At 47.7% G+C, this 25,462-nt stretch overlaps 2 protein-coding genes across 8 annotated transcripts in view; one reads left to right on the forward strand and one right to left on the reverse strand.

The window, feature by feature from the left end:
• The window catches only part of SPIDR (scaffold protein involved in DNA repair), a 383,959-nt gene that overhangs the window by 347,080 nt on the left and 11,417 nt on the right, over positions 1-25,462 (forward strand). The window contains exons 20-22 of one of the 7 annotated variants that reach the window (XM_033842931.2): positions 137-195; positions 4,105-24,752; positions 24,861-25,021. In XM_033842931.2, coding sequence (XP_033698822.1) covers positions 137-195; positions 4,105-4,269 — 224 coding nt within the window. In that variant the 3' untranslated portion in view covers positions 4,270-24,752; positions 24,861-25,021. Of the gene's footprint in view, positions 1-136; positions 24,753-24,860; positions 25,022-25,462 lie in introns of those variants that run through there. The other 6 variants (XM_073794376.1, XM_033842935.2, XM_033842934.2 and 3 more) reach the window with 6 other exon arrangements.
• Positions 5,543-6,587, reverse strand: CEBPD (CCAAT enhancer binding protein delta). Its single transcript, XM_019925379.3, has one exon. It carries the CDS (start codon positions 6,585-6,587, stop codon positions 5,817-5,819), a length of 771 nt encoding a protein of 256 aa, XP_019780938.1. The 3' UTR covers positions 5,543-5,816.

The following is a 25,462-nucleotide window of genomic DNA, read 5'->3' on the forward strand; positions in this document are numbered from 1 at the left end:
CCTGGCTGCAAGGGCCCTCCATGTGCCACATGGAGCTGAGAGTCCGGACTCTCCCGAGACTCGGCTAGGCCTTCTGCTCCCTCTTCTGACTCACGCCCGCGTCTGCTAACAAGATCCTTTCCCTTTTGGAATCGAGGTTGTTTTCTGATCGGTCTTGCAGTAGACATACGAATCTGTCCCCCAGCTTTGATTATGGTAAGTCGGTCTTGAGGTTTCAGGTTAAACCTCCTGCCATGGTTTCACGTTAATAGGACAATTACCTGAGATGCACGTTTTTCTAAATTGCTGGGTCTCTAGTCTGAGTGCCTGGAAACTTGACTTTCACTTCTCACATCTGCCCTGTTACTGTGGTGAGCTTTGTAAAGAGGTGTGAGGTGTGCTCCTCAAAGAAAGCACCGCCTGAGCACACATACCTTACCTTTGGTCCTCACATAAACGAGAGAGGTCTGTCCTTGTCAGAGCCATTTGAAAGCCCCGCAAGTGGCCTGTGGAATCGCTGAGCCCTGGAGAGAGTGCTGTGTCTGTGCCCTGCTGGTATCCACATCCAGGTGGCAGATATGGGCCAGCTTGTGAGACTGCTGTGAAAGGGGAGGCTCACACTCGCAGAACTTTGTGATGGGTTCCCGAAGCGAAATGCCAGCTCTGATGCCAGCCCGAATTTGGAGGCTCCCAGGCTGCTCTCCCGGCCACTTGCCAGTCCTGTCCCAGCCCGTCCTGGGCTTGGGGTGTCGGGGGAGAAGCAGCCCTTAACACTCTTTCATGTGCACCGGATGTCAGAGTTCGGAGTAAATTGGAATGTGGACAAATCTGTGCACAGAACCTTTAAGGATCCCTGGTCTGACTGTGGTTCCAGCTCTCATTTCTGGCCTCGCGCATCTCTTGAGAGCAACTCGGTGACCCCCGCAGCGCAAACCTTTGTCCGGGGGGCTGCTGCGTGGTGGGGATTGATGTTTGAACCCTGCTGTAGGAGGGCTTATAGACACATGTGCCTGACTGTGTGACAGTCCGTGTCAGTAAGCGTGTGTGATGCCTGGGCACGGTGCTGCCCGCTGTCCCCGTGCTGCCTCACCTCCTCCCCAGCATCCCCGTGGGCGCAGCCCATGCTGCCCGGGAGGCGTCGGGGTAGGCCCGCGGCACGCTCCCTGCCGGATGCAGAGACACTGCAGAGCGGGGCCATCGCTCTGCTCACCACCTGCAGGGTAGCCAGCCCGGGTAGGGCCCCCAGGGGCCTTGTGTGTGTTGCGCTCTCGTGGAGTCCTGCGTTTCACGGGTGGCGAGGCCGCGGTTCCTGGGACTGCGGGTGCTTGGGTGAGGCCGATGGAGTGGGTTCCAAGGTGGGGCTGCAAACGGGCACTAAAGCCGGCAGATCCGGGTCATCGGAGAACACGTTCCTCTGGAGGATGCTGGGGGAGTGCTGCTTAAGAACAGAGCGAAACGAACCCAGCAGAGCGCGTGGCTGAACGCCTGGGGACGGCACCCAGAGCACCTGCCAGCCCTGCGGTTACTCAGGCACCTGCCTCCCCTGGGCCCCCAGCTCCAGGAGGGTGGCCCTCAGCCACCTGCTCCATCCAGGGACCTGGCAGGAACCCGCGTTCACGTGTCGCTTCGGGTGGAGGCAGGCTCTGCCTCCCCCACAGTAAACTCCTGCTGCTCCTAGAGACACAAGAGGCGGGCGTGCGGCCCAGTTGGCGAGCGCCTCGGTGACCCTGCGTGGCTGCCCTACTGTCAGAGGCGAGGCCGGTAGGACTGGGGGGGCGCCGAGCTCCTAACCCCCCGCTACCGCCCCCCGGTCTATGCCCGGTGGATTCTCAGGCTTTACGCTGACCTGGAGGGAAGCGGACACCTTCCTTCCTACCTGTAGGAGACCTCCCGGGGGCATCGGCCACGAGGCTCATCTGGATTCTGTCGGTTTTCAGGATGAGAAGGTACATCCGCCAAAATCCAGAGAATCAGATGACTTTACACGAGAACCGCGGCTCCACTCCCGGAACAAAATGTGCTGCTTCCGGGCCGGCACACACACGTGCCTTTAAAATAGAGGCACATTTTACACACGTGCGTTCGCATGACCGGCACATGTGAGTTTACTGGTGTGATTGTTTTAACTTCTCCGTCTTAACTTCTCCCCAATATAATGTATAGTGTAATGTCCATTTATAAACGAGACAGTTATTATCAAAAACTGTAGTTGCCAACCCTGACACTTTAAAAAGAGGGTTTCTGCAGACTTTTCTTCCAACGCCAAGGCCCGTGCTCGTACCCAGCCGCCTGGGCCCACACCCACGCGCAGGTGCAGCCCTCAGTAGCCAGCCCGGGTAGAAGCCCTGGGAGTGACCTTGACGTCTTGGCCGCGGGAGGCCTCCCCACTGTCCAGTCGCATCCTCTCCTTCCCTCTCTCTGCCTGCCTGGACTGGCGACTCTCAGCCCTGCTTCACCTGGCGTGCCACCAGGAAAGCCGCAGCTCCCTGCGAGCCACGGTGGGGAGGCCGTGCCTGTCTCGTACGCGGGAAGACAGCCACGGCGGTGAGCTGGCTTTAGGGCAGCGTCCACATCCCAGACCGATCTGGACACTTACTGCTTCAGAATGAGCCGTCTCAAGGCTCGGTGCCTCCACACCGACTCTGCACATAGACCTGCAGTCTGGACGAGGCTCCATGGGGCAGCAGCTGGTGCCCCAAAGCTGGGCTGGTGTCCCAGGAGGCCCTTCAGTCCCCGGCTGGCTGCTGTGCTCCTGTCGGCTGGGACCTTCCTGGGCTCTGGCCAGACACCCACACGGCCTGGACGCCCTCACAGCATGTGACTGGGTCCCGAGCCGGGCAGAAGATGGGCCCCGGTCCTGACAGAGCCTGGGACACACTCAGTGCCCCTCCCCTCCCACTCTGTTCACAAGAAGCCAGTTGGCCGCCCAGCCTGGATCCAGGGGTAGGGCAGCGAGGTGCCTGTCAAGGAGCTACAGACGTGCCAGCTTTGGCCATGTTGTCTGACACCCGCCCGCCCCCACCGAGTCCCCTCTGCCAAGACACTAATGGTGGAGGGGCGAGTTAGCAGTGAGCTCAGTCACCACAGACGCCCGTCAAGTGTCTGGCACAGAGGAGGGCTGAGAGGTACTCCTGACGTTACTCTGCAAGTGGCAGCAAAGGAGTTTCCGAAAGAACACGTGACCTTCTAGGGCTTCAGTCTCCAAAGACCAATAAACCTCTATTTTCAGCCCCACCCCCAAAAGAAACTGTTCTGAGGTGTGATCCACGGAGGCCAGGAGGGCACAGCACACCTTCCCAGCCTGCTCACCTGGGGCCCCTGCCGCCCGTGGCTCTACATTCCCGTGTAGAGATGAAACTTGCCCACAATTCACCAGTTCCCTAAGACAATTCGTCCAACAATGTGAAGGAAAGGCTTTCTGTGGCATAGGAAGAGGTGTTCAGCTCAGTGCAACTCTGGGAGAAATGGGATCCTGTTAAGGAGGGAAGTTTGGGGCAAAGGAAGTCCTTTGACCAGAAGTGTTGCTCAAGTGGGGAAGTGGGATGCAGCAGCAGGCGTGATGTGTGCCTCCTGCTGGGACGCAGGGCACGGCCCTTCCCATGTGTTTCCCCCCCGCCCCGTTTCTCTCCTAGGACGGCCAGCTGGGAGATGCACATCCTTGCACCCACTAACAAACATCGATCACAGATACTTTTAATGTTCTTGTGTAAAAACTAGCTCGGGGGCTTCCCTGGTGGTGCGGTGGTTGGGAATCCGCCTGCCGATGCGGGGGACACGGGTTTGTGCCCCGGTCCAGGAAGATCCCACATGCTGCGGAGCGGCTGGGCCCGTGAGCCATGGCCGCTGAGCCTGCGCGTCCAGAGCCTGTGCTCCGCAACGGGAGAGGCCACAACAGGGAGAGGCCCGCGTACCGCAAAAAAAAAAAAAAAAAAAAAAAACTCGGCTACCAGAAAAAAGCACTTCCTTCCTTTGCTTTTGCTGCAGCCTGTTCTCTCCTCTGGAGAGGGGTGGAGAGGGGTCATGGGCCGGGGAAGGGCCTAATGCTCTGTCTTTGGTGTCCTTAGCCGATGGGAACAGCACGCCCAGGGATGTTTGCTTTAACCAGCCTGCCTCTTATCCCTGCAGAGTTACGAGGTGAGGAGTGTCCTTGGAAAGGAGGTGGGGCCGATGACCTGTTTCGTCCGGTCCATCACCACCCGCCCGGCCAGCTGCGTGGGATTGGAGGAGGTGGAACTCCTGAGCGAGGGGGGAGCCTCTTCAGCACACGGGTGGCAGCCGCAGGATCCGTGAACTTTACAAAGTGGCTGCCAGTGGTGGTGGTTCGGTAGTTATTTGTTAACTCTAGGCAGAGTGAATGTCCTTTATGATCTTGAAGTGGAACTTCGATTGGGGCAAATGTTAGTAAAATGGCTTTGTAAACTGTAAATCAAAGTACTTCTTTCTGCAATGATATATATTTTTATTGCCTTTCTGCAAATTTAGAAACACGATAGAGCTTAAATAAGCTTGAGGTTTTCATTTTGTATTTACCTTAGACAATAATATAGTAGAAAAAGTTATTTTGTTCTACTGTAATTCTAAAGTGTTCAAATTTTACAATGATTCAACGTGTTTTTCTTATATTTCTTTTAACATTTCCCCAAAGAATTACCCTGCCGAGTGTAAACCTTTGTCCTCTATCGTCATATTACTGCTCTGCACAGTGTCCAGCCTAAGCGTTCTGCAGCTCAGTATTTTTTGGAAAATGTTCTGGGGAACTATGTCAGAGGTAAAACTGTTTCCCATAAAGTAGAGATAAAGTGACTGGCCTGATGGTAGCTCCTTACGGAGAGACTGACAGGTCTGGTTAGTCCTGCCGGGCACTGCGCAGGACTACGCTGCCGCAGGAGAGCTGGGGAATCGTTCACCTTGTTGGCAGAGATCTGAGTTAAAACTAAAACCACGGATTAATCTGGACACTACAAAGATTTCGCGTTTCCTCCCTTATGACAGTGTAATAATGACAGGCCACGGTTAACTAATTACATAATATAGACGTAGCAGCCCAGACCAAGGGAGGCTGCCTAGTACCCACTCTCATGGGGGAAAGGCAACGGCTTTATTTATTCGTCCAGATTCAGCCTTGAAGCATTACCAGTACCGGGAAGGTAGCCGATTTTAAGTAGCTTTGTGACCGTCCTTTCCATCTCCTATATGACTTCTGTACTTTATGCACTTTGAAAATCTACTTGAAGCTGTCTACAGGACTGAGGGAAGCGAAAGCAAATCCCATGAAAGCCAGAATGAGTGGGACTGGTTTTCGGATAACCTGAGCCCTCCTCTCCTTGCCCCCGACTCGAGGTGGGACCCGCTCCGGCCGGTTTCCGACACGTTCCCGGGGCGCCTTCCACCCGAGCGGGTCTCGCTCGGCAAGTTAACCGGCACGTCCGCAGGTGGAGTTTGGCCTGTTGGAGAAGCAAAGCGACGGTCCTTCCAGGAACCCGGCCCCGGGGCGCACACCAGCCAGACGCGCCCTCGCGCCCTCCCCGGCCAGTCCGGAGGGCCGCGAGGGCAGGAATCAAGGTGGGTCTAACACGCCTTTATTCTTACAAATACTGTAAAAATCAGTATAAAAAAGTGAGCATGCTCAGTCTTTTCCTCGTATCTACAGTACAAAGGTTTGTCCGAAAAGTCTCTCTAACGAATGTACCTTAGCTGCCTCCTCGGGCGTAGGATGCAGAGAAGCTGCCGTCACAGTAACTTAGGGTCCACGCGGCAGCTGTCCGAGTCCCGGCCCCGCCCGGGGGTCCGGCACGGCGGTTCCAGGCACTGCGGCCGCAGCCCGCACGCCCCCCGCGTCACCGCGCGTCCGCCGCCCCCGCGCCGGGCAAAAAGGGCGCGCCGGGCAGCTGCTTGAAGAAGCGCCGCAGGCCGGCCAGGTCCCGCGTGAGCTGCTCCACGCGCTGCTGTAGCTTCTCGTTCTCGGCCGAAAGCTCCACCAGCTTCTGCTGCATCTCCTGGTTGCGCCGCTTAGCCTTGTCGCGGCTCTTGCGCACGGCGATGTTGTTGCGCTCCCGCCGCTGCCGGTACTCGGGGCTGCCGCGGTCCGGGCCCCGCTTGCCCGCTGCCTTGTCGCGCGCCGCCCCGGGAGCTGGGGGCGCGGGGCTGCGGCGCGGCGGCTCGGGCGACGCGGGCGGAGTGGGCTGCGCGGCGGCCGCCAGGCTCACCACTGTCTGCGCGCACGCGGCCACCTGCGCGGGCAGCAGCGAGCCGGGCGCGTCGCCGTCGCCCCAGTCGGGCTCGCGCTTGAGCGGTCGCGGCGCGGGGCCGGGGCCCGCGGGGCGCGCGGGGCCCCCGGGCAGCAGCTCCAGGGCGCCCGCCTTGTGGTTGCTGTTGAAGAGGTCGGCGAAGAGCTCATCGTGGCACAGCTCCAGGGTGGGCACGGCGGCCATGGAGTCGATGTAGGCGCTGAAGTCGATAGCGCTCTCGTCGTCGTACATGGCGGGCGCGGCCGGCTCCGCTCCGCGACCCAGCTTCCCCGCGCGGCCGGGCTCGTAGAAGGCGGCGGGCTCCGCAGTCCAGGGCGCGCCGCGCGCCGGGCCGTCCAGGCTGAAGAGCGCGGCGCTCATGGCGGCGTCGGGCCGACGGCGAGCGCGGTCCTCGGGCGGGCCGGGCGCCGCCTTTTCTAGCCGGACTGACGCGCACGCCCCGCCCCGCCCCGGCCGCGGACCGCGGGACCCCCGCCCGCGCGCCTCCCCCGTGCTTCCTGCCCGCCGGCCCGGCCCGCGCGGCGCTGCCGGGAACGACCCTCCCTCGGCCGCGCCTCCTCCTTCCTGCTGGTGGGTCGGGGCCTCTGCGCCCGCGGAGTCGGGGCGGAACCAGAACGGGGCCCGGGCCAGCGCGCGGACTAGGGCCCGGGGGCGCTCCCCCGCGGCTTCAGGGAATTAGGGTCTCGCGGCTTCCGGATGGCGGGGTTGGAGACGCTGCCCCGCGGGGTTCCGCCGGGTCCGGGGGTCGCTCTCCAACCCCGCGCGCCTAGGGCCGGGGGAAGCCGGGAACCACGAGCGCGCGAGAGCTCCGCGCCCCCGGAAAGCCCACGAACGCCCGGGAGCTCCACACTCAGAGCCCCGGGAGCCCCGCGACCCCGACGCTGCTTCCAGGGACACTAGAGCAGTGCCATCTTGCGGTGATGTCTTACTTCAGTCCTGTCTTTAGTTCTAGGCTCTTTTTTTTTTTTAATGCTGTTCAGTATTATTCCAAAAAGAAGTGCCTTTGGATCCAAAGCAGTGGGGTGGGTCCCCTTTAGGAGGAAAATAAGCTTTATACTAGCAGCTCTGACACGGTGTTAACTCGCTAGCTCTTCACATTGTAAAATGCAGGTAAAGACTGAACTGGCTTTGTTGGTTAACGTTTCCTACAATTTGGGTCAGGCATTTCGGGTCACTTCTATTTTTCACATCACCGTCCCTGTTCGGACCTGGTCTCTGTCCACATCCTTTCTCATTTCGTTGCTTCCCGACACCAAACGCTCCACAAGCTCCACAGTGTTCCAGAGGTGACTTCTGATGACGGCACCATGGTATATACTGAATAGGTTTTCTAGGAGGACAGACATAATACGCTAGAATTACTCAGGAGCCGTGATGTGGATGTCACACGATTAATTATCTATTAAAGGTAAAACCCAGGAACACTTAGAGTGTGGTTCATGCACACCCAGAGGAAAGACATATCTATTTTGGAAGCCATAAAAACACTACTAAAGCCCTCCCCAGTCAGGGATTGCAAAATAAATACACAGAGAACCATATTCTCATGAAAATAATTCAGTGAGATGATTAGTAGATTCAGATGTCAAATTGGGATTGAGCTTGAAAGATGCTACGCCCATCTTTTTTTCAATGTATTAACTAGTAATGATAATGTTTAGATTTAAGAGTTTTCTTCCCTTTTACTGAAAAAGAGAAAGGAGAGGTCGTAGACCAGCAAAGTAGAGATTTGTCATGACGTTTAATGGCAAGTGAAAGACTATTAAAAATACAATAAAACAATTTAAAGTTTAGTTCTGTGACAGCAGTTGTCCATAGTCATTTCTTGAATGTCTCCACTTATTGTCTTTTCCTAACTCTACTGTTAATTTATCCGAGATAAATACAAAGTTGGTCATGATTCCTCATTGTTAGGAGTCTTGAGCCTGTGTTCTGAAAACTGTCTAAAGGAAGCAGTCAAATAAGAAAGTATTCCTTAAAAACGTCGGAGCCTTGGATTCACCCGTGTTTATGAGGACGTTGCTATGTTGAGCTTAGTTGAGTTGTTCAAATGCAGCACTTCACGTGGACTTTCTAAACACGTCCGTCCTTTAGAAACTCAGGAGGCTGGATGTGCTCCAGCTGTGGGACACTGTCGGGGTTAGGAAATCGGGCCGGCTCACTCATAACACGAAGGGGCCATACCTCAGTCCTCAAGAGGGACCACTTTCGGATGCTTCATACGGTGCAAGATATGGGGCAACAACAGTTCTCCAAATGAAAGTCTGGAACAGTGAAAATGTTTTTGAGCAATGCCAGTGTCAAGAGGAGGGAAATTGTGACTCTAGCGCCCTCTTCAGATGATGATTCTCAACTATCAGATTAGATACTTTTGTTCATCTTCTGGCTCAGGAATAATTTTAACTGTATGATATGTTCTCATGTGTTTTGTGTCAGACAATAGTGAGGTTACAAATACAGGCTTTTCGGATAAACCTGATTTCCAGTATTTTTTGTGTGTGTGGGAAAGGAAATATGAGGGCCAAAAGAATAAAGCCCCTGGGAATTAGGGTCACACATCCTTGGCAGTGCTTTATAAAGCCTGTGTATTTTACTAAAAGCCTACTGTGATGGGTAGAAAATTCTGCATTCACTTCAGCCTCTGGAATTTAAGAGACAGATCTCCCAGATTACAAAGTAGCCAGAGCTGAAAACAGTTATTTGATTCTGTGAGTCAGGTGTCCAACCTGCCATACAGTTGCACATGTTCCCAGTAATAGAACACAAGGAGGAGCGATTTGCCTTCCCAGCCTGTTATTCCTGTGAAGTGGATTCAGTCTCTCAGGCACACCTGTCAGCCCTGCCACAGCTCATTGGTAGTTTGATAGGAATGGTGCTGAATCTGTAGATTGCCTTGGGTAGTATGGTCATTTTAACAATACTGATTCTTCCCATCTGAGAACAAGGTACATCTTTCCATCTGTTTACGTCATCATCACATTCTTTCATCAACGTCTTACTTTTCAGATTATATGCCTTTTGCCTCCTTAGGTAGGTTTATTCCTAAGTATTTTATTCTTTTTGATGTGATGGTAAATGGGATTGTTTCTTTAATTTCTCTGAGATTTCATTGTTAGTGTATAGAACTGTAGCAGATTTCCATATATTTATTTTGTATCCTGTAACTTTACCAGATTCTTTGGTGAACTCTAAGAGTTTTCTGGTGGCATCTTTAGGATTTTCTCTGTATAGCAAATCGTGTCATTAGCAAACAGTGACAGTTTTGCTTCTTCCTTTCCTATTTGGACTCTTTCTTTTCTTTTTCTTCTCTGATTGCAGCGGGTAGGACTTCCAAAACTACGTTGAATAAAAGTGGTGAGAGTGGGCATCCTTGTCTTGTTCCTCATCTTAGAGGGAATGCTTTCATATCTCATAGTTGAGTGTGATGTTAACTGTGGGTTTGTCATATATGGCCTTTATTATGTTGAGGTAGGTTCCCTCTATGCCCGCTTTCTGGAGAGTTTTATCATAAATGGGTGTTGAATTTTATCAGAATCTTTTTCTGCATCTACTGAGATGATCGTATGGTTCTTCTTCTTCAATTTGTTAACCATGTTGATTTGTGGATATTGAAAAATCCTCGTATCCCTGGAATAAATCCCACTTGATCATGGTGTATGATCTTTTTAATATATTGTTGAATATGGTTTGCTGGTATTTTGTTGAGAATTTTTGCATCTGTGTTCATCAGTGATACTGGTTTTGTGATGTCTTTGGTTTTGGTGTCAGGGTGATGGTGGCCTCATAGAATGGGTTCGGAAGTGTTTCTTCCTCTGCAATTGTTCCTCTGCAATAGTTTCAGAAGGATAGGTGTTAACTCTTCTCTAAATGTTTGGTAGAATTTGCCTGTGAAGCCATCTGGTCCTGGACTTCTATTTGTTGGGAGTTTTTATTTTTTATTTATTCATTTTCTTAAATCTATTGTTTTGGCTGCATTGGGTCTTCGTTGCTGTGCTAGGGCTTTCTCTAGTTGCAGCGAGCGGGGGCTACTGTTCATTGCAGTGTGCAGGCTTGCGGTGGCTTCTCGTGTTGTGGAGCATGGGCTCTAGGCGCATGGGCTTCAGTAGTTGCAGCATGCGGGCTCAGTAGTTGTGGCACGTGGGCCTTAGAGTGCGTGAGCTTCATTAGTCGTGGTGCCTGGGCTCTAGGGCATGTGGGCTTTAGTAGTTGTGGCTCACGGGCTCTAGAACACAGGCTCAGTAGTTGTGGTGCACGGGCTTAGTTGCTCCGTGGCATGTGGGCTCTTCCCGGATGAGGGATCGAACCCGTGTCCCCTGCATTAACGGGTGGATTCTTAACCACTGGGCCACCAGGGAAGTCCCTGTTGAGAGTTTTTAAATCACAGTTTCAATTTCAGTACTTGTGACTGGTCTGTTCGTATTTTCTATTTCTTCCTGGTTCAGTCTTGGGAGAATTTATGAATTCTGGGTTGTCCATTTTATGGACGTATATTTGCTCATTGTAGTCTCTTACAATCTTTTCTATTTCTGTGGTGTCAATTGTAACTTCTCTTTTTCATTTCTGATCTTATTGATTTGGGCCTTCTCCCTTTTTTTCTTGAGGAGTCTGGCTAAAGGTTTATCAATTTTGTTTAGTTTTTCAGAGAACCAGCTTTTAGTTTCATTGATCTTTTCTGTTCTTTTTTTTAAATATTTTTATTGGAGTATAATTGCTTTACAATGGTGTGTGTGTTAGTTTCTGCTTTATAACAGAATGAATTAGTTATACATATACATATATCCTTGTATCCCCTCCATCCCCTCCCTCTTGCATCTCCCTCCCACCCTCCCTATCCCACCTCTCTAGGTGGTCACAAAGCATTGAGCTGATCTCCCTGTGCTATGTGGCTGCTTCCCACTAGCTACCTGTTTTACATTTGGTAGTGTATATATGTCCATGCCACTCTCTCACTTCGTCCCAGGTTACCCTTCCCCCTCCCCATGTCCTCAAATCCATTCTCTATGTCTGCATCTTTATTCCTGTCCTGCCCCTAGCTTCTTCAGAACCTTTTTTTTTTTTTAAGATTCTATATATATGTGGTCGTTAGCATATAGTATTTGTTTTTCTCTTTCTGACTTACTTCACTCTGTATGACAGACTCTGGGGTCCATCCACCTCACTACAAATAACTCAATTTCATTTCTTTTTATTGCTGAGTAATATGCCATTGTATATATGTGCCACATCTTCTTTATCCCTTTATCTGTCGATGGACACTTAGGTTGCTTCCATCTCCTGGCTATTGTAAATAGAGCTGCAATGAACATTTTGGTACATGATTCTTTTTGAATTATGGTTTTCTCAGGGTATGTGCCCAGTAGTGGGATTGCTGGGTCATATGGTAGTTTTATTTTTAGTTTCTTAAGGAACCTCCATACTGTTCTCCATAGTGGCTGTATCAGTTTACATTCCCACCAACAGTGCAAGAGGGTTCCCTTTGCTCCACACCCTCTCCAGCATTGGTTGTTTGTAGATTTTTTGATGATGGCCATTCTGACTGGTGTGAGGTGATACCTCATTGTAGTTTTGATTTGCATTTCTCTAATGATTAATGATGTTGAGCATCCTTTCATGTGTTTGTTGGCAATCTGTATACCTTCTTTGGAGAAATGTCTATTTAGGTCTTCTGCCCATTTTTGGATTGGGTTGTTTGTTTTTTTGATATTGAGCTGCATGAGCTGCTTGTAAATTTTGGAGATTAATCCTTTGTCATTTGCTTCATTTGCAAGTATTTTCTCCCATGCTAAGGGTTGTCTTTTCGTCCTGTTTATGATGTCCTTTGCTGTGCAAAAGCTGTGCCTATTTCCTCTTCATTTGTTTGGTCTGGTGGGTTTTTACCTTGCTCCTTCATCTGCTGTGTGTTTCTCTGTCTTCTCATTTGCTTAACTTACTGTGTTTGGGGTCTCCTTTTCACAGGCTGCAGGTTCATACTTCCCGTTGTTTTTGGTGTCTGCCCCCAGTGGCTAAGGTTGGTTCAGTGGGTTGTGTAGGCTTCCTGGTGAAGGGGTGCCTTCCTGGTGGAGGGGTGCCTTCTGGTGGATCAGGCTGGATCTTGTCTTTCTGTTGGGCAGGACCACTTCTGGTGGTGTGTTTTGGGGTGTCTGTGAACTTATTATGATTTTAGGCAGCCTCTCTGCTAATGGGTGGTGGTGTGTTCCTGTCTTGCTAGTTGTTTGGCATAGGGTGTCCTGCACCGTAGCTTGCTGGTTGTTGAGTGGAGCTGCGTCCTAGTGTTGAGATGGAGATCTCTGGGAGAGCTTTTGCTGTTTGATATTACGTGGAGCTGGGAGGTCTCTTGTGGACCAATGTCCTGAACTTGGCTCTCCCACCTCAGAGGCACAGCCCTGACGCCCAGCTGGAGCACGAAGACCCTGTCAGCCACATGGCTCAGAAAAGGGAGAAAGAAAGAGAGAAAGGGAGGAAGGAGGAAGGAAATAATAAAGTTATTAAAATAAAAAATAATTATTAAAAAAATTTTAATAAAAAAAGAAAAAACAAATGGACAGACAGAACCCTAGGGAAAATGGTAAAAGCAAACCTATACAGATAAAATCACACAAAGAAGCATACACATACACACAAAAAGAGAAAAAGGGGAAAAAAATATATATATATATATGTATCATTGCTCCCAAAGTCCACCTCCTCAATTTGGGATGATTCGTTGTCTATTCATGTATTCCACAGATGCGGGTACATCAAGTTGATTGTGGGGATTTAATCCGCTGCTCCTGAGGCTTCTGGGAGGGATTTCCCTTTCTCTTCTTTGTTCTCACAGCTCCCGGGGCTCAGCTTTGGATTTGGCCCAACCTCTGTGTAGGTCGCCGGAGGGCGTCTGTTCTTTGCTCAGACAGGACGGGGTTAAAGGAGCCACTGATTCGGGGGCTCTGGCTCACTCAGGCCGGGGGGAGGGAGGGGTATGGGTGCGGGGTGAGCCTGTGGCAGCAGAGGCCAGCGTGACGTTGCCCCAGCCTGAGGCGCGCCGTGCGCTCTCCTGGGGAAGTTGTCCCTGGATCCCGGGACCCTGGCAGTGGCGGGCTGCACAGGCTCCCCGGAAGGGGGGGTGTGAGAGTGACCTGTGCTCGCACACAGGCTTCTTGGTGGTGGCAGCAGCAGCCTTAGTGTCTCATGCCCGTCTCTGGGGTCTGCGCTGTTAGCCGCGGCTCGTGCCCGTCTCTGGAGCTCGTTTATGCGGTGCTCTGAACCCCCTCTCCTCGTGCACCCCGAAACAATGGTCTCTTGCCTCTTTGGCAGGTCCAGACTTTTCCTGGACTCCCTCCCGGCTAGCCGTGGCGCACTAACCCCCTGCAGGCTGTGTTCACGCCGCCAACCCCAGTCCTCTCCCTGCGCTCCGACCGAAGCCCGAGCCTCAGCTCCCAGTCCCGCCCGCCCCGGCGGGTGAGCAGACAAGCCTCTCGGGCTGGTGAGTGCCGGCTGGCACCCATCCTCTGTGCGGGAATCTCTCCGCTCTGCCCTCTGCACCCCTGTGACTGCACTCTCCTCCGCGGCTCTGAAGCTCCCCCCGCCAACCCCCGTCTCCACCAGTGATGGGGTTTCCTAGTGTATGGAAACCTTTCCTCCTTCACAGCTCCCTCCCGGAAGTGCAGGTCCCGTCCCTATTCTTTTGTCTCTGTTTATTCGTTTTTCTTTTGCCCTCTCCAGGTATGTGGGGAGTCTCTTGCCTTTTGGGAGGTCTGAGGTCTTCTGCCAGCGTTCAGTAGGTGTTCTGTAGGAGTTGTTCCACGTGTAGATGTATTTCTGATGTATGTGAGGGGAGGAAGGTGGTCTCCACGTCTTACTCCTCCATCTTGAAGGTCTCGTCTGTTGTTTTCTTCGTCTCTGCTTCATTTATTTCTGCTCTGATCTTTATGATTTCTTTCCTTCTGCTGACTTGGGTTTTGTTTGTTCTTCTTTCTCTAGTTGCTTTAGGTGTAAGGTTAGGTTGTTTATTTGAGATTTTCCTTGTTCTCTGAGGTAAGCTGTATCACTATAAGCTTCCCTCTTAGAACCACTTTTGCTGCGTTCCACAGGTTTTGGATCGTTGTGTTTTTGTTTTGTCTGTAGGTAGTTTTGATTTCCTCTTTAATCTATTCAATGATCCACTGGTTGTTTAGCAGCATAGTGTTTAGCTTCCACATGTTTGTGTTTTTTGCAATTTTTTTTCCTGTAGTTGATTTCTGGTCTCTGTACTGTTGCGTTTGGAAAAGATGCTTGATATGATTTCAGTTGTCTTAAATTTACCAAGGCTTATTTTGTGGCCTAGCATGTAATCTATCCTGGAGAATTTTCCATATGCACTTGAAAAGAATATGTATTCTGCTGCTTTAGGATGGAATGCTCTCTATATATGAATTAAGTCCATGTGGTCTAATGTGTTATTTAAGGCCTGTGTTTCCTGATGGATTTTCTGTCTGGATGATCTGTCCATTAATATAAGTGGGGTGTTAAAGTCCCCCACTAGTATTGTGTTACCATCAATTTCTCCTTTTATGTCTCTTAATATTTGCCTTATATTTAGGTGCCTCCCATATGTATATACAATTGTTGTATCTTCCTGGATGATCCCTTGATCATTATGTAGTGTCCCTCCTTGTCTCTTACAACAGTCTTTATCTTAAAGTCGATTTTGTCTCATGTAAGTATTACTACTCTGGCTTTCGATTGATTTCCACTTGCATGGAATACCTTTTTCCACTCCCTCACTTTCAGTCTGTATGTCTCTAGATCTGAAGTGAGTCTCTTGTAGGCAGAATATCAAGGGGTCTTGTTTTTGTGTCCATCAGCCACTCTGTGTCTTTTAGTTGGAGCATTTACTCTGTTGACATTTAAGGTAATCATCGATATGTATGTTCTCACTGCCATTTTGTTAATTGTTTTGGATTTGTGTAGGGTCGTTTTTCCCTTCTTTTGTTCTCTCTCATTTGATGACTAGCTTTACTGTTATGTTTGGTTTCCTTTTTCTTTTTTGGGTACATATCTATTATAGAGTTTGGGTTTGCAGTCACTGTGAGGTTTTGTATAGCAGTCTGTATGTATACATGATTGTTTTAAGTTGCTGATGGCTTAATTTCAAATGCATTTTGAAAACCCTGCATTTGTACTCTCCTCCCCTCCCAATTACTGTTTCTGCTTGCATATTTTATGTCTCATTGTTTTGTGTATCCCTTAACTGCTTACTGTGGAATAGAGACAGTCTTACTACTTTTTTCTTTTAACCTCCCTACTAGCTTGGTGTGTGGAGATTTCCTACCTTCACTGTATGTTTGCCTTTACTGGTGAGCTTTTTCATTTTGTAATTTTCTTGTTTCTAGTTGTGGCCTTTTCCTTTTCACCTAGAGAAGTTCTTTTAACATTTGTTGTAAAGCCAGTTTGATGGTACTGAACTCTTTCGGCTTTTGACTTCTCCATCAAATTTGAATGAGGGCCTTCCTGGATACATTATTCTTGGTTGTATTTTTTCCCCTTTCATCGCTTTAAATATATCCTGCCCCTCCCTTTTGGCCAGTAGAGTTTCTGCTGAAAAACGGGCTGTCAGCCTTATGGGAATTCCCTTGTATGTTATTTCTTATCCTCTTGCTGTTTTTAATATTCTCTCTTTATCTCTTTGTCACTTTATTTAGAGTGTGTCTTGTTGTCTTACTCTTTGGGTTCATCCTGTGTGGCAGTCTCTGTGCTTCCTGGACTTGGGTGACTTGTTCCTTTCCCAGGTTAGGGATGTTTTCAGCTATTATGTCTTAAACGTATGTTCTCAGGCTCTTTCTCTTATCTCCTTCTGGGGCCTCTATAATGCAAATATTAGTGTGTTTGATGTTGTCCCAGAGGTCTCTCAAACTGTCATTTCTTTTCATACTTTTTTTTTTTTGTTCAGTGGCAGTGATTTCCACTACTCTGTCTTCCAGCTCACTGATTTGCCCTTCTGTACTATTGATTTCTTCCAGTGTATTTTTCATTTCAGTTATCGTATTCTCCGTCTGTTTGGTTACTCTTTATGTTTTCTAACTCTTTGCTCAAAACCTCTAATTTCTCACTCTGTGCATTCTTTTCCCAAATTCTTTGATCATCTTTATGATTCTCACTCTGAACCCTTTCTTGGGTAGATTGCCTGTCTCTACAACACTTAGTTTTTCTTCTGGGGTTTTTTATCTTGTTCCTTCATCTGGAACATATTCCTCTGCTACCTCATTTTGTCCAAGTTGCTATTTGTATTTTTATGTTTGTGGTAAGTTACTTACATTTCTCAACCTTGGAGAAGTGGCCCTCTGTAGGAGACATCTTGTGTGTCCCAGCAGTGCACTGTCCTGCAGTGTCCTCCCATTACCTATATGTTCTAAGGGTTCCCCTAAGAGGGCTGCATGGGTCCTTCTGTTATGGTGGGCTGTGTGGGTGGTCTGGTGGGCTTGGTTGGCCCCTAGCCCGGTTGGTTGCCAGGACCTGCCTTGTGCAGAAGCTGCTGGCTGCCGTTTAGCGGGGCCTGGTCACGAGGCAGCTGGCTGCAGAACCCTAAGGGGCCCTGAGGCTAGTGCCGGCTCAGTGATGGGTACAGTCAGAGTCGCAAAGATTTAGGCCTGCCCATTGGAAACGGGCAGAGTTCACCCAATGGCAGGTGAACCCAGGTCCTGAGGTTAGTGCTGGACTATTGGGGTGGGGGGCAGGGGGGCTCCTGGTTCGTCAGTCACACAGTTAAGTATGCGGTGCAGGGTATGCATTGGCCTGTTGGTGGACAGGGCTGGGGCCAGATGGTCTCAGAGTAAGGTCTGGCCTGCTGTGGGCAGGCTGGGTCTGCAGGATTGAGGTTTTCTTTTGTCTGCCCCCTGGTGGATAAGGCTGGTCAAGAGGCTGGTGCAGGCTTCCTGGAGAGAAGGCCTAGTGCCTGCCTGCTGGTGGTGGAGCTGGGTCTTGGCCCTCTGGTGGGCAGGGCCATGGTTAGGCATGGCTGTGGGCTCAGGAAGTCTTCAGGCAACCTGTCTGCTGATGGGTGGGGCTATGTGCCCACCCAGTTAGTTGTCTGGCCTGAGGTGTCCCAGCACTGGAGCCTACAGGCTGTTGGGGCCAGGTCTCGGTGCTGATGAGCCAAGATGGCAACCACCAGCAGCAGTTCACACGGCAGAATGTTCCCAAATGTCTGCCACCAGTGTGTGTGTCCCATGGTGAGCCACACCCACCCCCCACCTCTGCAGGAGACTCTCCAAGACTGGCAGATGGGTCTGACCCAGGGTCCTCTCCGATTACTGCTTTTGCCCTGGTTCCTGGTATGTGTGAGACTTCGTGTGTGCCCTTTAAGAATGAAGTAATGAAGTCTCTGTTTTCCCCAGTCCTGTGGGGCTCCCAAAATTAAGCCCCTCTGGTCTTCAAAGCCAAAATGCTCTGGGGGCTTGTCTTCCTAGTGCAGGACGCCCGGGCTGGGGAGCCTGATGTAGGGCTCAGAACTCTCACTCCTGTGGGGGAACCTCTGTAATATAATTATTCTCCAGTTTGTGGGTCGCCCACCCAGGTGTGTGGGATTTGATTATATTCGTGAGTCCGTCCCTCCTATCCATCTGTCTCATTGTGGTTCCATCTTTGTCTTTAGTTGTAGAAGATCTTTTTTGGTAGCTTCCATTCTTCTTCATTGTTGGTGGCTCTGCAGATAGTTGTGATTCTGGAGTGCTCCTGAGAGGAGGGGAGCTCAGGGTCTTTGTACTCTGCCATCTCGGCCAGTCCCTCTACTGTAGTTTTTTGGTTTGTAGTTTCCGTGGGGTTCATATATGATGACCTGTAACTATACTTAAACAGGTAGTCCTTTTAAAGTTCATACGCATTCTAAAACATCTACATCTACATCCTTCCCCCACACTTTTTTAGATTTATTATTTATTATATTTTTATTTTTGGCTGTGTCAGGTCTTAGTTGCGGTACATGGGATCTTCATTGAGGCATGTGGGGTCTTTTGTGTGGTGCACGGGCTTCTCTCTACCTGTAGCGTGCAGGTTTTCTCTCTCTAGTCGTGGTGTGCCGGCTGCAGGGTGCACTGGCTCTGTAGTTGTGACGTGCGGGCTCCAGAGCACGTGGGTTCTGTAGTTTGTGGCATGTGGGCTCCAGGTGAGGCGTGCAAGCTCAGTAGCTGTGGCATGCGGGCTTAGTCGCACAGCGGCATGTGGGATCTTAAATCCCTGACCAGGGATCAAACCCGCATCTCCTGCATTTGTAAGCGGATTCTTTACCACTGGACCACCAGGGAAGTCCCAACACTTTGTGTTTTTGATGCCATATTTTACATCTTCATTTTTATCTTTACTGATTATTGTAGTTATACTTGATTTTACAAGTTTTTGTCTTTTAATCTTTGTACTAGCTTATTTAAGTGATTGATCCTCAGCCTGTAAATATATATTTGCCTTCACTAGTGGGATTTTTCCTTTCCTATAGATACTTACTCTTGTTATATAGCCTTTTCTTTCCCACTTAGAGAAGACCCTTTAACATTTCTTTTAGGGTTGCTTAGTATTGGTGAACTTTTTTAGTTTCTGCTTCTCTGGGAAGTGCTTTATCTCTCCTTCTGTTCTCAATGATAATGTTGCTGGGTAGAGTACCCTAGGTTGCATGTTTTTCCCTTTCAGCACTTTAAATATATCATGCCATTCCCTTCTGGCCACAGTTTCTGCAGAAAAATCAGCTGATAGCCTTATGGTGGTTCCCTTGTATATGCCTCTTTTTCTATTGCTGCCTTTAGATCTCTCTCTTTAACTTATTCCATTTCAATTATGATATGTCTTGGCATCAATCTATTTGTGTTCATCTTAATTGACACGCACTGTGCTTCCCATAACTGATTATGTTTCATTTCTCAGGCTTGTGAAGTTTTCAGCCATAATTTTATTAAGTGCATTTTGGACCCCCTTCTATCTCTCGCTCCTCCTTCAGGGGTGTGACCTGTATAACGTGAATGTTGGAAACACTTGATGTTATCCGAAATTCCCTTTCAGGTTTTTCTTTTTGTTGTTCTGATTGGGTTATTTCCATCTTCCAGCTCACTTATGCATTCTTCTGTATCACCTAATCTGCCGTTTATTCCTTCTGTTTTTCCTTTTAGTTACTGAATTATTAATTTCTCATTTTAAAAAATAATTTTCTAGTTAAAATTCTGTGTTCATCTCTTCTTTTTTGTTGGTTATCTGTTTTATACACACATCAGTGTATACATGTCCATCCCAATCTCCCAGTTCATCCCACCACCACACCCACCCCGCTTTCCCACCTCGGTGTCCATACGTTCTCTACGTCTGTGTCTCTATTTCTGCCCTGCAAACCAGTTCATCTATACCATTTTTCTAGATTCCACATATATGCTTTCATATACAATATTTGTTTTGCTTTTTCTGACTTCACTCTGTATGACAGTCTCTAGGTCCATCCACATCTCTACAAATGACCCAATTTCGTTCCTTTTTAGGGCTGAGTAATATTCCATTGTATATACGTACCACATCTTCCTAATCCATTTGCCATCGATGGGCAACCTGGTTGCTTCCATGACCTGGCTATTGTAAATACTGCTGCAGTGAATATTGGGGTGCGACTTTTTGAATTATGGTTTTCTCTGGGTATATGCCCAGTATTGGGAGTGCTGCGTCATGTGGTAGTTCTATTTTTAGTTTTTTAAGGAACCCTCCATACTGTTCTCTATAGTGGCTGTATCAATTTACATTCCCAACAGTGCAAGAGGGTTCCCTTTTCACCACACCCTCTCCAGCATTTGTTGTTTGTAGATTTTCTGATGATGCCCATTCTAACTGGTGTGAGGTGATACCTCACTGTAGTTTTGATTTGCATTTCTCTAATAATTAGTGGCGTTGAGCAGCTTTTCATGTGCCTCTTGGCCATCTGTATGTCTTCTTTGGAGAAATGTCTGTTTAGGTCTTCTGCCCATTTTTGGATTGGGGATTTTGTTTGTTTGTTTGTTTTTAATATTGAGCTTCATGAGTTGTGTATATATTTTGGAGGTTAATGCTCTGTCCGTTGATTCGTCTGCAGATATTTTCTCCCGTTCGGTAGGGCAGTCTTTTTCTCTTCTTTAGAGTTTCCTTTGCTGTGGAAAAGATTTTAAGTTTCATTAGGTCCCACTTGTTTATTTTTGGTTTTATATCCATTACTTTCGGAGGTGGGTCAAAAAAGATCTTGCTGTGATTTATGTCAGAGAGTTCTATGTTTTCCTCTAAGAGTTTTATAGTGTCCGGTCTTATATTTAGGTCTCTAATCCACTTTGAGTTGATTTTTGTGTATGGTGTTAGAGAGTGTTCTAATTTCATTCTTTTACATGTGGCTGTCCAGTTTTCCAAGCACCACTTATACAAGAGGCTGTCTTTTCTCCTTTGTATATCCTTGTCTCCTTTGTCATAGATTAGTTGACCACAGGTGCGTGGGTGTATCTCTGGGCTTTCTATCCTGTGCTATTGATCTGTATTTCTGTTTTTGTGCCAGTACCATATTGTCTTGATTACTGTAGCTTTGTAGTATAGTATGAAGTTAGGGAGTCTTGTTCTTCCAGCTCCGTTTTTTTCCCCTCAAGATTGCTTTGGCTACTCGGGGTCTCTTGTGTCTCCATACAGATTTTTAAGATTTTTTTGTTGTAGCTCTGTAAAAAAAAAAAAAAAAAAAAAAAAAAAATGCCATTGGTAATTTGATAGGGATTGCACTGAATCTGTAGATTGCTGTGGGTAGTAGAGTCATTTTCACAATATTGATTCTTCCAGTCCAAGAACGTGGTATATCTCTCCATCTGTGTCATCTTTGATTTCTTTCATCAGTGTCTTATACTTTTCTGAGTACAGGTCTTTTACCTCCTTAGGTAGGTTTATTCCTAGGTATTTTATTCTTTTTGCTGCAATGGTGAATAGGATTGTTTCCTTAATTTCCCTATCTGATCTTTCGTTGTTAGTGTATAGGGATGCAAGAGATTTCTGTGCATTAATTTTGTATCCTGCAACTTTACCAAATTCATTGATTAGCTCTAGTAGTTTTCTGGTGGCATCTTTATGACTCTACGTATAGAATCATGTCATCTGCAAACAGTGACAGTTTTACTTCTTTGTTTCCAATTTGGATTCTTTTCATTTCTTTTTCTTCTCTGATTGCCGTGGCTAGGACTTCCAAAACTATGTTGAATAATAGTGGCGAGAGTGGACATCCTTGTCTTGTTCCTGATCTTAGAGGAAATGCTTTCAGTTTTTCACTATTGAGGATGATGTTTGCTGTGGGTTTGTCGTACATGGCCTTTATTATGTTGAGGTAGGTTCCCTCTGTGTCCACTTTCTGGAGAGTTTTTATCGTAAATGGGTGTTGAATTTTGTTACAAGCTTTTTCTGCATCTACTGAGATGATCATATGGTTTTTATTCTTCAATTTGTTAATATGGTGTATCACATTGATTGATTTGAGTATATTGAAGAATCCTTGCATCCCTGGGATAAACCCCACTTGATCATGGTGTATGATCCGTTTAATGTGCTGTTGGATTCTGTTTGCTAGTATTTTTTGAGGATTTTTGCATCTATGTTCATCAGTGATATTGGCCTGTAGTTTTCTTTCTTTGTGACATCCTTGTCTGGTTTTGGTTTCAGCGTGATGGTGGCCTCGTAGAATGAGTTTGGGAGTCTTCCTCCCTAGGCAATTTTTTGGAAGAGTTTGAGAAGGATGGCTGTTAGCTCTTCTCTAAATGTTTGATAGAATTCACCTGTGAAGCCATCTGGTCCTGGACTTCTGTTTGCTGGAAGATCTTTAATCACTGTTTCAGCTTCATTACTTGTGACTGGTCTGTTCATATTTTCTATGGTCCAGTCTTGGAAGATTATACCTTTCTAAGAATTTGTCCATTTCTTCCAGGTTGTCCATTTTATTGGCATAGAGTTGCCTGTAGTAGTCTCTTAGGATGCTTTGTATTTCTGCGGTGTCTGTTGTAACGTTTCCTTTTTCATTTCTAATTTTATTGATTTGAGTCCTCTCTTTTTCTTGATGAGTCTGGCTAATGGTTTACCAATTTTGTTTATCTTCTCAAAGTACCAGCTTTTAGTTTTATTGATCTTTCCTATTGTTTTCTTTGTTTCTATTTCATTTATTTCTGCTCTGATCTTTATGATTTCTTTACTTTTGCTAACTTTGGGTTTTGTTTGTTCTTCTTTCTGTAGTTCCTTTAGGTGTAACGTCCAATTATTTATTTGAGATTTTTCTTGTTTCCTGAGGTAGGCTTGTATAGCTATAAACTTCCATCTTAGAACTGCTTTTGTTGCATCCCATAGGTTTTGGGTTGTCATGTTTCATTGTCATTTGTCTCTAGGTATTTTTTTGATTTCCTCTGATTTCTTCAGTGATCTCTTGGTTATTTAGTAATGCACTGTTCGGCCTCCATGTGTTTGTGTTTTTTATGTTTTTTTCCCCCTGTAATTGATATCTAATCTCATAGCGCTGTGGTCAGAAAAGATGCTTGATACGATTTCAATTTTCTTAAATTTACTGAGGCTTGATTTGTGGCCCAAGATATGATCTATCCTGGAGAATGTTCCTTGTGCACTTGAGAAGAAAGTGTAATCCGCTGTTTTAGGATAGAATGCCCTATAAATATCAATTAAATCTACCTGGTCTGTAGTGTCATTTAAAGCTTGTGTTTCCTTGTTAATTTTCTGTCCACTGGTGTAAGTGAGGTGTTAAAAGTCACCCACTATTACTGTGTTACTGTCGATTTCCTCTTTTATAGCTGTTAGCATTTGCGTTATGTATTGAGGTGCTCCTGTGTTGGGTGCATATATAATTGTTATATTTTCTTCTTGGATTGATCCCTTGATCATTATGTAGTGTCCTTCCTTGTCTCTTGTAACATTCTTTATTTGGAAGTCTATTTTATCTGATATGAGTATAGCTACTCCAGCTTTCTTTTGATGTCCGTTTGCCTGGAATATCTTTTTCCATCCCCTCACTTTGTCTTTATGTGTCCCTAGGTCTGAAGTGGGTCTCTTGTAGACAGCATATATATGGGTCTTGTTTTTGTATCTATTCAGCGAGCCTGTGTCTTTTGGTTGGAGCAATTAATCCGTTCACACTTAAGGTAATTATCGATACGTATGTTCCTATTACCATTTTCTTCATTGTTTTGGGTTTGTTTTTGTAGGTCCGTTTCTTCTCTTGTGTTTCCCACTTAGAGAAGTTCCTTTAGCATTTGTTGTGGAGCTGGTTTGGTGGTGCTGAATTCTTTTAGCTTTTGCTTGTTTGTAAAGCTTCTGATTTCTCCGTCAAGTTTGAATGAAATCCTTGCTGAGTAGAGTAATCTTGGTTGTAGGTTCTTCCCTTTCATCACTTTAAATGTATCCTGCCACTCCCTTCTGGTTTGTAGAGTTTCTGCTGAGAAATCAGGGGGTAACCTTATGGGACTCCTCTTGTATGTTGTCATTTTCCCCTTGTTGCTTTTAATAATTTTTCTTTAATTCTTGTCAGTCTGATTACTGTGTGTCTCAGCATGTTTCTCTTTGGGTTTGTCCTGCCTGGGACTCTGCGCTTCCTGGACTTGGGTGGCTGTTTCCTTTCCCAAGTCAGGGAAGTTTTTGACTATAATCTCTTCAAATCCCTCTCCCTCTCCCTCTCCCCCTCTCTCCCTCTTCTCCCTCTCTCCCCTCCTCCTCTGGGACCCCTATAATGCGAATATTGGTACATTTAATATTGTCCTAGAGGTTTCTCAGGCGGTCATTTCTTCTCATTCTTTTTTCTCTATTCTGTTCTGCAGCAGTGATTTCCACCATTCTGTCTTCCAGGTCACTTATCCTTTCTTCTGCCTCAGTTATTCTGCTGTTGATTCCTTCTAGTGTAGTTTTCAGTTATTGTATTGTTCATCTCTCTCTGTTTGTTTGTTCTTTAATTCTTCTAGGTCTTTGTTAAACGTTTCTTGCATCTTCTTGATCTTTGCCTCCATTCTTTTTCCGAGGTCCTGGATCATCTTCACTATCATTATTCTGAATTCTTTTTCTGAAAGGTTGCCTATCTCCACTTCATTTAGCTGTTTTCTGGGGTTTTGTCTTGTTCCTTCATCTGGTACATAGCCCTCTGCCTTTTCATCTTGTCTGTCTTTCTGTGAATGTGGTTTTCGTTCCACAGGCTGCAGGATTGTAGTTCTTCTTACTCCTGCCGTCTGCCCTCTGGTGGGTGAGGCTATCTAAGAGGCTTTTGCCAGCTTCCTCATGGGAGGGACTGGTGGTGGGTAGAGCTGGATGTTGCTCTGGTGGGCAGAGCTCAGTAAAACTTTAATACCCGTCTGCTGATGGGTGGGGCTGGGTTCCCTCGCTTTTGGTTGTTTGGCCTGAGGTGACCCAGCACTGGAGCCTAGGCTCTTCGGTGGGGCTAATGGTGGACTCTGGGAGGGCTCATGCCAAGGAGTACTTCCCAGAACTTCTGCCGCCAGTGTCCTTGTCCCCACAGTGAGCCACAGCCACCCCCCGCCTCTGCAGGAGACCCTCCAACACTAGCAGGTAGGTCTGGTTCAGTCTCCCCCAGGGTCACTGCTCCTTCCCCTGGGTCCCGATGCGCACACTACTTTGTGTGAGCCCTCCACGAGTGGAGTCTCTTGTTTCCCCCAGTCCTGTTGAAGTCCTGCAATCAAATTCCACGAACCTTCGAAGTCTGATTCTCTGAGAAATCCTCCTCCTGGTGCTGGACCCCCAGGTTGGGAAGCCTGACGTGGGGCTCAGAACCTTCACTCCAGTGGGTGGACTTCTGTGGTCTAAGTGTTCTCCAGTTGGTGAGTTGCCCACCCAGCAGTTATGGGATTTCATTTTATCATGATTGCACCCCTCCTACCGTCTCACTGCAGCTTCTCCTTTGTCTTTGGATGTGGGGTATCTTTTTTGGTGAGTTCCAGCGTCTTCCTGTCGATGATTGTTCAGCAGTTAGTTGTGATTCCGGTGCTCTCGTGAGAGTGAGTGCGCGTGCGTCCTTCTACTCTGCCATCTTGAACCAATCTCTGTTAGCATCCTTGCTCTTGATGCATTGAATCCTTGCTCTTTCTTTCAACTGAGATAAACTCTTCTGCTCATTTTGCTCATCTCTCTCTGTCTCTGTTAAATTAGGTGAAACGGTTACCTCTGGCGGTCTTGAAGAGGTGTCTTTATGTGGGACGCGCCCCTGGTACAGTTTGTGTGTGTCCAGTGGCTTTGGTGGGGGAGCTGAATTTGACTGGAAC

This window comes from Tursiops truncatus, chromosome 17 (assembly GCF_011762595.2).
Source record: "Tursiops truncatus isolate mTurTru1 chromosome 17, mTurTru1.mat.Y, whole genome shotgun sequence".
Classification (NCBI taxonomy): Eukaryota; Metazoa; Chordata; class Mammalia; order Artiodactyla; family Delphinidae; genus Tursiops; species Tursiops truncatus.

Excerpts from the sequence above, each read along its gene's own strand:
- CEBPD (XM_019925379.3), bottom strand. The coding sequence starts at position 6,587 with ATGAGCGCCGCGCTCTTCAGCCTGGACGGCCCGGCGCGCGGCGCGCCC.